The 13,086-nt window shown below is 43.3% G+C and overlaps 1 protein-coding gene across 4 annotated transcripts in view; it reads left to right on the forward strand.

The window, feature by feature from the left end:
* The first annotated feature begins 2,297 nt into the window (after positions 1 to 2,297).
* The window catches only part of CXADR (CXADR Ig-like cell adhesion molecule), a 52,234-nt gene continuing 41,445 nt past the window's right edge, over positions 2,298 to 13,086 (forward strand). For all 4 annotated transcript variants that reach the window (XM_036850822.1, XM_036850824.1, XM_036850821.1 and 1 more), the window contains exon 1: positions 2,298 to 2,451. In XM_036850822.1, the coding sequence (XP_036706717.1) occupies positions 2,412 to 2,451 (40 nt within the window). In that variant the 5' untranslated portion in view covers positions 2,298 to 2,411. The remainder of the gene's footprint in view (positions 2,452 to 13,086) is intronic.

Raw genomic sequence — 13,086 nt, forward strand, 5'->3', positions numbered from 1 at the left:
ATTATCTCATTACGGATTCCAGGAGACATAATTTCCAAGCTGACAACAACAACAAAGACTATTTAAGGTGTCATTAAGAAGTTTCAGACTACTGCATAATTTCAGCTACTGTTTATATGAAATAATGTACTCATAAGCCAGTCTAAAGATGACTTCAATTCAAATAACTTTTTTCCCCAGTTTTAATGTAATTTCTAAGAGAAAAATAGTTCACTAAATAAGATAAACTGCTCCTTTCAAAGTTACTTAAATCTTAGAGATGATACATTTGAAAAATCTGTGTTCAGTAATCTAAAGAAGTAGAAAACATTAATTTTGTGAAATTTACCTTTACTTGCTAAAAAGCTATATTAAGATGTAATGATTTGTGATATTTGTGATATTTACATACACTTTATTAATATATGAATTAAATATATTCAGTTCAACAAATACTAGAGAACCTACTATGGGCTGTGCTCCCAAGAGTAAAAAAGATGAATAATGCGCCTTTTGGCCTTCTAGGAATATTCAGAGTAAGAGAAGTGATTGATAGGTATGAAAATGCCTACCACAGAAGGAGGCAAAAGGTAAGGAGTGTAAAACAAAGTACCAGAAGGAAAAGGATTAAGATGAAAATCCTTTTGGGTAATTGCTAAAGATTTCCTCTAGATGACCCCTGAGATGACCCCTGAGGGTGGGTTTGCTTTCTACTGAAGGAGACACTCAAGGTAGCAACCTGATAACAAAATATGTGCTGCTTGGAAGTGATTAATACTAGAAAAGTCCTCATAAACAGTCTGCAATAGATATGAACTTTAATACTTAATCTCTTCTAATCTCATAAAATATAACGTGGTGCGTAAAATTTCAAGTTCCAAATATTTTATACCTTCAATTATATCCAGTAGAATTCCTGTTTCCTCAACTAATAGGAAGTCCCTAGCAGTTACTCTGGACTCTCCTTAGATCAGCCAGGATCCCACTGGAGACAAGTTAAATCAGGATCGCTGGAGTAGGGGTTCAGGTATTTGTATTTTACAAAAGTTCTCCAGATAATTTTAATGTGCAGCCAGGGTTGCAAATGACCTGCCTAAATTGTAGCTGGGCAATTTTGGTCTTCCCGATAACTGGTTTACTTTCTTTGCTAGTTCAATAAATAACAAGAATTTTCCAATATTATTTTTTATTAGCTTCCACTTTACTGACCACTTACTATGTGCCAGGCATGGTTCCAAGCATACTTTTGTGCATTGTCTCTAATTTTCATAGCTACCCTTGGAGTAGGTGCTGTTTCTAAGTTACTTGCCCAGTTACTACCCCATTCCGGAGCCCAAGAATTTACCCACTGCACAATACTGCTTCTCTCCTCACTAATTGACTCCTCATAAGGAACTGTTGTGAACACCAAAGTCTCTCAGCAGATGTAAATAAACGTTATCTGGAAAGACCAACGAAGAACAAGTAATGGAGGGCACCAGGAGGCAGAAGCGACATTGCAGGGCTGACCGGGAGATTCTGCGAGATTCAAGATCTCTAATCCCCCGGTCTCCCAACTACCACCCGCCCCCGCCCCCGCCCCAAGCCTTTAATCGTCCCTACTTAGCCCCGCTTTTCAACCTCACTGGTCCTTGTTGGCCAATTTCAGAGCTGGAATAACGTTTAAATACAGGGGAAGAAGCCCAATCCGGGTATTGCCCAAATTAGCTTAGTCATTACTGGAGCTGGGGAAAAGCCTTCCCTAGCCTTCTTCTACACCAGCCTGAAAGGACTCTACGAGATGGGAGCAAATGCCAGGGCTGCCCACTTGGCTTCCTCTAGGGCCTTAGGTGGAAGAGCCGCCCCAGCAGCAAACATCCAGAGATAGGAGGCGTGGCTGGAGGCTCCCACCCCTACTACCCCGAGGGGAAGGTGGGGTAAGTGCAGGCGGGGCTGACTGCTTTAGTTGCCTTTCAGGGTCCGGGGGCAGGTGGGCGAGTTTTGTCCCGTGCCTTGCCTTTAAGCCAGGGTGCGATAGCAGTTTCAGTCGTCTGGGGAGAGGGGCTGGCCCGACCCACGTGCACAAACCCAATTTAACTGAAGGCATTGAGGGGGGGGGATCCGAGTTCAGGCTTGGGGAGAGTAGCTGCCGGCGCACGTCAACGCCCGAGCTCCGCTGGCAGGAGTTCCTTACTCGCGTGGGTCCCAGGGCAGCCCGCCGTGGGCTCCCGGTTGCCATAGCAACCCCACGCGCCTGGCAGGGACGGCGCGCGCCGCGGGGCTTCACTACTACCGGAAGTGACGTGTTTCACCTGCCGAGCGAGGGCGGGGTGGGACCGGGCTGCGAGGTGCCGCCGCAGCCAGCCGGTCGGGAACGCGCGGGGAGCCGGGTGACTGAGACCCCGGGTGAGAGCCGCCTACCTGCAGTCGTCGCCCACAGCTGGGCCGCCACCATGGCGCTTCTGCCCTTCGTGCTCCTGTGCGGATTCGCGGGTGAGTGGGGGGCAGATCGGTCCCTCGGGTCTTTATTGCCTGGCCAACCCTGGGGCGCTCGCTGCCTGCGGCCACCCGGGAACAATGAGGCTTGGGGGAGGGGGCGGGCGCGACTCGGGGGCGCTGCGGCAGTGGTGGCGGTGCGCGCGGAATTGCACCGGGGTGATTTTGCCGGACCGGGCGCGCGAGCCCCGAAGGTGGGGCCAATGGGAGGGGAGCCCTGCGGGGCCGTGGGGTACCGGGGGGGGCGTTGGAGTGGGGGACCGAACCCCGGAATGTGGGGCGGCGGTGAAGAGGGCTCCCCGGGCGCGGGTGGGTGGGCGCGGCGTGCCGGCTGCGCCTGGCGTCTCTCCCAGACTATTCTTTGCCGCGGGTGCGGGCTTTGCTTTATTTGCTCTTGCCCTTTCCCTTGTTAGCCGCGGTGTCGTTTCCATCGGGGTTACCCGGTTTCAAAAGCCTTGGGCGGCGAGTTTTCAGGTGTGGAGCAGTCCAAGCCAGGAGACCGAATTACAAACGCCATGATTAAATGGACACTGAGCTTTTCAGTGCCTCAGATCGTCCAAGCTACCTCTAGGAAAGAGGCGCTGAGCGAACTGTGGGCTGAGCATTCTTGGTCTCACGGAAGAGGCGAGCCCAGGCACGAGCTGTTAACTAGACGGTAACTCGACGAAGTGGACCGTGGAAAATCAGTAGATTCCTGCAAAAATGCAGTATTGATTTCTGCAGTCGCGGGGCAAAGTGCAAAGGAGAAATTAGTAACCTTGGTTTTGAGTTTATAATGTTTTGATTCATTTTGATGATAAGCTGACTTGTACAGGGAATTTCGAAAGGATTCGCCAAGTAATACATGTTCGACTGCGCCTTTCTCGGGAGGGGGAAAAGGGCATTTAAAACTGAGTGGACCAAAAAAAAAAACAAAACTGAGTGGACATAAGGCATAATCGTTCGATATCTTTAAAAAACGGATTTGTTGCCATGTCCGTGCTTTAACCAACTGATATTGTTTTGTCAAAGTAAGCATTTTAGAACCAAAGGATTCATTAAACCAACCACAACAACAAAAAAATCCATCAGTGGGACCCTAGGAGGCACACTTTGTGTAGCCTCCGGAAGGATAATTTTTTTAAGCGCTCTAAAGCTGGATCGAGTGGCCCTTTCTGTTGGGATGGCTCTCTGCTTCCTGTTGAAATGTTAATTCCATTGTTGGATGCCCCAGCTGTAAGCATTACTCATGGGATCAACATTCTATTAACAAGTCTAATCTTCGATATGAGTCTATAGCGTTACCTCCACCTTTTTTAATACATATCATTTAGACATGGGTGAAATTTCCAAAGTAAAGCTTCCGGAAAAGCTAAGAGTCAGTAACCATTTTACATGATACGTTACGCCTTGTTTTGGTCAAGGACTAAACTGAAGTAGAAGTTGAGAACATTGTGATCTCTGTGGGAATAAATGTTTTAGCCTACATCCAGAGCAGAGAAGTGGAAGAACATAAACCATATAGAGGATTTCCCCCCCCCGCCCCCCAGGGATATCAGGATAATTGTCTGGATTTCATTTTTTTCTGGATGCCTCACTTTGGTAGGCACAATCTCAACCTAGGATATTTTGATACATATAGAGTCATTCTGCTCATATACTGTACACTATGGTACAGTGAACATCTCTTTAAAGGACTGTTGTCTTCAACTAAACTATTTTACTTCGATTTTCCAGCTTAGGAAGCAACTCAAAAACTGTAATTGATGTATGGCTTTGGGTATTTCTTCAGATACTTCTTGACATCTTAGAAATTTATTGCCATGAACTCAGTTTGAGTGGTAACAGGATTGGATTGTACAATTGGCAAAACAAGGTGGAGGCTTACATATTAAAAATTGCAGTGCTATTAGTAGATCTTCCTCTAGAGCTGTCTCTATGTGGGTAGTAGAGTTTTGTGTTGTACTCTGGTTGCTGATGGAACACTTTGATGCGTTTTTATCGCCTACCTAGTAGCAAGTCGTACCACTAGTAACAGTAGTGTCAGTAGTGGTAGAGCAGTAGCAGTAGTAGTAAAAATAAAGCCTGATTACACAGTTATTTTTTTTAAATAAATTTATTTATTTATTGGCTGTGTTGGGTCCTTGTTGCTGCGCGTGGGCTTTCTCTAGTTGTGGCGAGCAGGGGCTACTCTTTGTTGCGGTGGCTTCTCTTGTTGTGGAGCACGGGCTCTAGGCGTGCGGGCTCAGTTGTTGTGGCACATGGGCTCTAGAGTGCAGGCTCAGTAGTTGTGGCGCACGGCCTTAGTTGCTCCGCGGCATATGGGATCTTCCCGGACCAAGGCTCGAACCTGTGTCCCCTGCATTGGCAGGTGGATTCTTAACCACTGCGCCAACAGGGAAGTCCCTGATTCCTCAGTTATTAAATGCCAGGCACTGTTCTGAGGGCTTTACATACACTTATTTAATGTACCTTGCAGCCCTAGAGGATATATATGTATTATAATGATCCCTACTGTACAAGTGGAGAAACTGAGGCATGAAGTGGTTGTATAACTTTACTTGCCAAGGTCACAAATTTCCTTCTGAATCCCTGCTCTTATCACTATGCTGCCACTTTCCTCTTTGATTACCTCTAATCCACATCTTAAATTTGTATCACTGGTTATCTGTCATTTATTAAGAACCTGCTGTTGGTTTGACCGTGTGCCAAGTACTGAAGGCTTTTATTATTAGCCTTTTAATTTCTTGATCTTAGTTGAATATTTTCAGGCCCTCTGCGAACATGAGGATCCAGGGCTTAGACTGGTGTTGTAAGCTTAAATGGCCCATGACCCAGCAGCATCATTGTCACCTAGGGATGACAGTGTCAAACCACTTGTTAGCCGTGCAGTGGCGGCAGGACCCTGTTCTCTGTGCTTCAGTTGCTGCTTGGGTCAAGAATGGGAATCCCACTATAGCAGTTGATATAGTGGGAAATGCTTATTGTTTTGCTTTACCTGGAGTTTTTTCCTTTACTTGAAAAAAATGAAGATTATTAGATGTGAACTTTATCCCCTCCATATGCCTCTCTCTTAATTACATTCCTGTCATTATACCACCACCAGGGCAAAAGTTGCCTCTTCTCCAAGGCAAGCCACCCAACATTGGCTCCTTACCCTATCTGTTGTGGAGTTTCCATAAAATTACCCAGTGTATCTCATTGCACTAGGTCAGAGGGCAGGGGCATTGCCTGTGCTTCTGTTCATTGTTGCAGTCCCGGTGTTAGCTTGTGGCACCTGGCAGACAGCAAGTGTTCAGCAAATGTTGCACGGCTGAACGTTTTCAGCCTCTTTGCCAATAGGCCTATGTATATGATATGGCTCTCTTCAGTTATAGCTCTCTTTCCCTTCTCATCCAATAAAGATGGTCCTCCACTAGTGATCATTCCACTAGCCTTACTTCATTCCATTGTGAGAAGTTAAGCCTCTGCTTTATCTCTGACCTCATTATTCTGTCTCACCCACCTGCTTCAGTTGCCAAAGGTACCAATAACCACGTGCCAAATCCATTTATTTCTTGAGAGCTCCTTGACACCTATTTTGGTTCTTTCCTACTCTGTTAACTTGCCCTTCACTACCTTCTTCAATAGGTCCCTTAAATGCCAGCCTCCCCCATGATTTGACCCATAGCCCTCTTCTCAGTCTCCATCTTAAACCTGGGTGACTTCATCTATCCATCACTGTACACTCAGAATTGTTGCTAGTGACTTAAAAATGTTGCCAACTCACCTCTCCTTTGAATTCTGGGCCACTATTTCCATCTGCCTAACATTCGGCATCCCACCTGAATGCACTTGAGTACCTCAGGCTCTGCAGGTCCTCAACTGAACTTCCCATTAATTAACTGATTAAATGATCCAGTCATTCAAATATCTATGGCCTACTGTATACTATGGCTGTGCTAGATGCCCCTACAATAGTACAGGCGTTTGCAAGGTGCAAAAGGTTTGGTGGAACGTTCCCAGCAGATGGAGATCTGAAAGGGTATGATGTGCCTTGGGTTCAGTGCGTATAAGGCATCTAACTAACACTTCTCTTTTTGATGTGCACCTGAGTCATTATAAGGACGTGTGGGGTGGAGCTTGAGAGTTTACATCTTAACAGGTTCCACATGACGTCACTGCTGAGTACACTTTGAGTGGACAGAGACCCAGAGACTGTGCCGAGAGCTTAGGAGATGATCCCCCAAGAGTGGCACTGAGAAGCTTGTGGAGGTGTTAAGAAGTGAGGGTTATACACTGAGGTTTATTCTCTTGAATGGTGTAGACTCTGCAGCAGTTCTGAGGCAGGTAGGACCAATAGATATAACGCATTAATCCATCTTGGGATGACCTGGACACAAGCAGTCCCTGTTGAGAATACAGCAGAGTGGTGCTGGGGCTTCCTCTTTCATCTGAAAATTGTTCTGAGGGAGATGCAGAGGAACCCGGTATCTGGTTGATTGAATGAGTGGCAAGAAAAAGTTGGCGGGAGCCAGTAGATTTCTGGCTTGAGTGAATGATCATGTCACTAATCTATAGGGAATAAAGAAAGGAGAAGCAAGTTTTAGGGAGATGAGAGTGAGCTTTGGACAAGTTGTATCTGTGGTGCCTGAGGGGAATGGAGGTGAAAGATACCCAGTAGGAAGACTTAAGCAAAGGACTGGATCTCAGGAGAGAGGCAAAGATTGGCGATACAGAATTGAGAATCACTGCTGATAGGTGGCATCTGTGTCTGGTTAACCAGGAAAAGCAGGAAGGACTAGAAAAGAAGGTGAAATGTGATGCTGGGGAACATCAACATCTAGTAAGTAGGCAGGAGGTGAGGAACCCGGGGACAGTAAGGAGTGATGGAGAGTTGCAGGAGAACTAGAGGATGAGGTTTTGTCCCAGAAACTGATGAAGAAATGAGCCCAGTGGGTCTTACATTAGGAGATTATTGAGAACATTGGGAAGTGATCGAATCCACGAGGGAGGACAGTACCTGTACTGAGAGTAAAGCTAGATTTTAAGAGATTGAGGAGAGGGCATCAGGTAAGTAGAGAATGAGAGATTACTTTGCACTTGCAGTTGGTTTAGTGCATGTTGCACATATGGCCTTCATTCCAGGGGACAGTAGCAGACTCCATGGGAGAAGGTAGAAGCCAGAAGATAAGAACTCTTAACTTGTGTGTGTGTGTGTGTTTACTGAAGTTTAGTTGATTAACAATGTTTCAGGTGTACAGCAAAGTGATTCAGTGTGTGTGTGTGTGTGTATATACACACACACACACTTTTTCTGATTCTTTTCCATTATAGGTTATTACAAGGTACTGAATATAGTTCCCTGTGCTATACAGTAGGTCTTCATTGTTTATCTAGAACTCTTAACTTCCAACCACCCAGACATAGAACCTTGTTCGCATGATCATTCTTCTTTAAAACAGTGTATTCCTCTTTACACGCTTCCGGGACTCTGAACCCCTTGGCTTCCCAGGGGGTGTCACTGTCTCATCCCATCTCTTATGTAGGGATACCATCAACTTTAAAAATGCTTAAATATCCCTCCTGACATGCCTTCAACCCTTATATCCCTCTTTCAGTACTGCCTGTCTCTCCTTTTCTCCACCGGATTTCTTAAAGGAGTTTGCCTGCATTTGTTGACTCCATTATTTTCCTTCATATCCATTAATTCTTCCACCCTTGCAATCTGATTTTCACCCCCCCTCAACTCCTGTGAAACTGCAGTGGCCGCTGTGGGCTGCATCCAGTGGACATGTCACACCTTCAACCTCTTAAACCTCTTAGCGAGAATGGCTCTATTGACTAATCTCTTTCTCCTTGAGCTGTTTCTCATTCTCCTTTGTGGGCCCACTTTCCTCCCTCTACTTAAATGTCAGTTTCTGGCTTCAGTTACCATTTATGTCCTTACAGCCTCCAGTCTGCTTCCTGTCTCACTCTCCCAAAGCTTTGCCCATAATGTCAAACCACTCACTTGACAGCTATGCTTAGACTTCCCACAGGTACCACCAGTTGAACCTGTCTCCAAACCACTGTTCTCTCTCACATTAAATGGCATTTTCAGCCACCAAAATGCCCAAGGCCAAAAATCTGGGTACCTTACTTGACTTTTCGTATTCTCTCCCCAGCTTACACCCAGTTTCTAAGTCACTTGTGTCCCTCCAGCCACTCCTGGAGGGATACAGCGTACCTCAGTGTAAACCACCATCTCTTAAGATGGTTGAAGTAGCTTCATAATTGGTTTTTCATTGAGTGAGGAAATAAATGGGGAAAGATGTACTAGGCAGGAGTTTCTGTTTGTTGGCTTGAGAAAAGACCTGGAAGGGAAAGAGTATTTGAAGATCAAGGATAGGTATATCGTTGAAGAGGTGAGCAGGGCTGGGCTCGGCGTCCTGCACAGGCCAGCTTTGTGTGTGTCAGCCCTGCCATGCGTTCAGTATTGGAGTGAATTTATGTTACCACTCCAGTCTCATTTTAATCCCCTGCTTGCAGCCTGTTCTCCCGTCTCCCTTCGTTTCCGCCTTTCCTCTCTCATACTCAAATCATTATCAGGTGTAACTAAGTAAAGGCAAGAATTGAGACTGGGAGCTTTTGATTTGCTTCATTTGGTGGCCAGCAAGTAATGAATGTGAACGTTAAAATAATTTAAAAATTATTAAAGTAATTATTAAGGTAACCTGGAAAATAATTAAAAATTATCTAACTGAAATGAGCTTATGTCTTTATCTTACTGTCATCTACGTAGCATTTTTATTTCTATTTTTATTTATTTACGTATTTCGGCTGCGCCAGTCTAAGTTACGGCAGGTGGGATCTTTAGTTGCGGCGCGCATGCGGGATCTAGTTCCCCGGCCAGGGATGGAACCCAGGCCCCCTGCGTTGGGAGCTCAGAGCCTTAGCCACTGGACCATCAGGGAAGTGCCTCCCTTGCATTTTTTAAAGAAAACAAATCTAATGTTCTAGAATAATTGTTAGATTGGTTTTGGAATTAGATTGGTTTCTGTTAAGAATATGATGCTAAGTGGAAGTAAAGAGCAGTAACCTTTTTTAGCCCTGGCTCCTGTATTTTCTACTTAATTTCTTCAGTGGGGCTGAAATTACAAATGGTGGAGTGTGAGGGGGATGGGAGAACTTCACCTTGGCCCAGTGAAGTGGTCTGTACAGGAAGCTGGTAGTTTATGGTTTGGTGATCTCTTGGGGCTCATTTATTGATATTCTTTGTAATTTGTTCACTTTGTTGAATCCATTACTGTCTCCACGTAAAAGAAAATGGGAAGGAAGTTGAAAATGTTTCTGTATTCAGTGGCAAAATGGTGACTTAAAGGAACATTTACCTCTTTTGTGCTTTCCCACTGGTCTTTTCTGTAGGCTTTCCCTCCCCTGATTGACTCACCCTTTCTGGTTTCTAATAATGAGTTAACCAATTAAAGTTTAAGCCTTAAAGGCCTTAGCTTGACTCAGCAGTATTTGCAGTTTATTTTAATCGGCAGGGTGCTGGTAGAAGAAAAGGTTATTGCCTGCCCTGTTGACAAAGGGAAGGTAGGATAAGGGAAGGAGATAGTAACAGTCTATTTTTAGGGTAGGTGTGAGATCAATGGCATGGTTCAGTTTGTCCTCTGATAGTTGGTGAGAAAAGGATTAATAGTCACATTAACCAATGTTTATACATACTGAGACAGTGCAAATTTCTTTACAGACTATTAAATCACTTTCATTCTTTCAAAGATATTTTACAGGTTGGAATGGGAATGACTTTGTTTCATTTACTTGTAAGAAATAAAACTTTAGATTTCAAGAAGAAGCAACATAACTAATCATGATTACTTTTTCACTTCCCTATCGTGTAACTGTATGTTCTGTGTATTTATTTATCTATCTATTTATTTATTTATGGCTGCCTTGGGTCTTTGTTGCTGCACGCGGGCTTTCTCTAGTTGCTGCGGTGGCTTCCCTTGTTGCGGAGCACGGGCTCTAGGCACGCGGGCTTCAGTAGTTGTGGCACACGGGCTTAGTTGCTCCAAGGCATGTGGGATCTTCCCGTACCAGGGATCGAACCCATGTCCCCTGCATTGGCAGGCGGATTCTTAACCACTGCGCCACCAGGGGAGTCCCTGTGTGAGTTTTATAGGTTTCTCCAAAGGAAGTATGGTTTGGCTGCACAGATAAAAATGCTGTCAAGGAATCTCAAGGAATATGCAGATACGGTGAAATGAAACGTGTTGAGCCACATCTTTGCTGAATTGTTAGAGTGACTCTAGTTGACCCTCCTCAGTCTCTCAGATGCCCCAGTGAAGAGTGCTTTGAACTCTTGAATACCAGACTATTCCCATGGGGGTTTTCTTTAATGGACCAGACAAAAACTTCAAGTGTTTTGTGCCCTGGATAGTTCTACAGTAAGAATTGAGAAGACTCTTTAACCTACTTGGTTGTACACTGTGAAATCTGATACTTTTAGAATGAGCTGGTAACTCTGGGCTAGAAAAGTGATCTTACTGTGTTTTTAAAGATAGTTTCACATGCATCTAATTTGAATCCACTCTCCTGACAGACTATGGGTAGGAAGGACACATTTTTTTTTTTTTAAATAAGGAATCAAGTTGTAAAGCCAAGGCCTTAAGTTCAATAAATTATGGCATTGGTCCGAGACAGTGCTGTCCTAGTAGAAACATATGTCATTTAAAATGTTCTGGTAGTCACATTTAAAAGTGAAAAGGAAAAGGTGAAATCAATTTGTATATATTTTGTTTAACCCAATATATACAAAATATTAATTCCATATGTGGTCAAATTGAACATCAGTAAGATTAATTTTTTTTTTTTTTTATACTAAGCCTTCAAAATCTGGTATTTTACCTACAGCACATCTCAGTTTGCACTGGCCACATTTCACGTGCTCAGTAGCTGTGTGCGGCTAGCAGATACCCTTTTGGTCAGCACAGGTCTAGAACTTGGAGCTTTAGTTCCAGAACATTCCACCATATTTAGTTTCAGAACATTCCACTAACTAAAATAGCATGGGTGTGGTGCAAAACAGCTTTGTCAAATGGAAAGTGCCTTTGGAACTGCTCTCATGAGATTTTATCTAAAATAATTATTTGTGTCACAGTATTCCCGTTGACAACAAGTTAAATAAAGTCTCTTGTTATTTAGTTTCTTGTAATCATCAGAGCATTTGTTGCACACAAAATTATATCAGCTGTCCTTTTTTGGTAGTTATATTTTAGGTATAAGGTAGAAAAAACAAATATATGGACAAAAATAATATTTTTGGCTTGCCTATGGGGGGAATAAATGCATTTATGGAGAGATTGAAAGTAAGGATAGAGTGGTCCCTGGTGATGGTTGCTAGGAGATTTGAATTCATTTTGGGATATTAGAAAGGAAATCATGCCAAGATTGAGGCAATCTTAACAACAGTTAGACATGCTTACAACAGGGTTTTTTTTAAATTTTTTATTGTAACTAACCTTTTCTTTATTAACTTCAGTATTTTCCATAAGTAGATAACATTTGCTTGCTTTGCTATTATGTCTCTTTGCTTTTTTTTTTTTCATGTGATCTCATCTTTATAAGACACTTCACCTGAGTTTCTTTGCTTTTTTTTTGTTGGTTTTTTTTGGCCAGGTACTCACTTTTCCTGTTTCATGTTAATTAAAGGAAGAAAAGAGAGCCTGAAGTTTTTTTTGAACAAGGAGGCAAAGGCAGATTTCTTAAAATGAAGCGATACATGTTATTTTATGAAGGTGATGAAAATATTCACTATGGCAACAGATCTGCTTTACCCATAATGCAAAATACCCTATTTGCATTTGTTTTGCCAGAGACTTCTGAAATTAGCATCTCTGTATTAGAGAACATGGGGAAAATAATATACTACATAGATTGAAAACAGGCTGAGACTTAATTTTTTTTTTTAAGGTTTAAAAAAACAAAACTTTTATTTAGAAAGGCTGAAATGATTGCATGCTAATTTGAACAGATAGGTTGTATAAGAAAATTCCATTTTTGATACCCTCCAAGAGTTGGATTCCATTATGTGTGCTTTGCTCTTTCTTTAGACCTCTTAACTTCAGACTGGAGTTGAACAGAAATGTGGCTTACTCCTTTCCCCTCAATTCACTGAGAACTAATTTTATTTATTTATTTATTTATGGAAGGGTTTTCTTTTTTTTTAAATTAGTTATCTGTTTTATACATATCAGTGTATACATGTCAATCCCAACCTCCCAATTCATCCCCCACCCCGCTTTCCCCCCTTGGTGTCCATACGTTTGTTCTCTACATCTGTGTCTCTATTTCTGCCTTGCAAACTGGTTCATCTGTACCATTTTTCTAGATTCCACGTTAACGGAATATAGAAATTCCATGCTGACTTACTTCACTCTGTATGACAGACTCTAGGACCATCCACATCTCTACAGATGACCCAATTTCGTTCCTTTTTGTGGCTGAGTAATATTCCATTGTATATATTTACCACATCTTTATCCATTTGTCTGTCAATGGGCATTTAGGTTGCTTCCATGACCTGGCTATTGTAAATAGTGCTGCAATGAACATTGGGGTGCATGTGTCTGTTTGAATTATGGTTTTCTCTGGGTATATGCCCAGTAGTGGGATTGCTGGGTCGTATGG

This window comes from Balaenoptera musculus, chromosome 4, assembly GCF_009873245.2.
Source record: "Balaenoptera musculus isolate JJ_BM4_2016_0621 chromosome 4, mBalMus1.pri.v3, whole genome shotgun sequence".
NCBI lineage: Eukaryota > Metazoa > Chordata > Mammalia > Artiodactyla > Balaenopteridae > Balaenoptera > Balaenoptera musculus.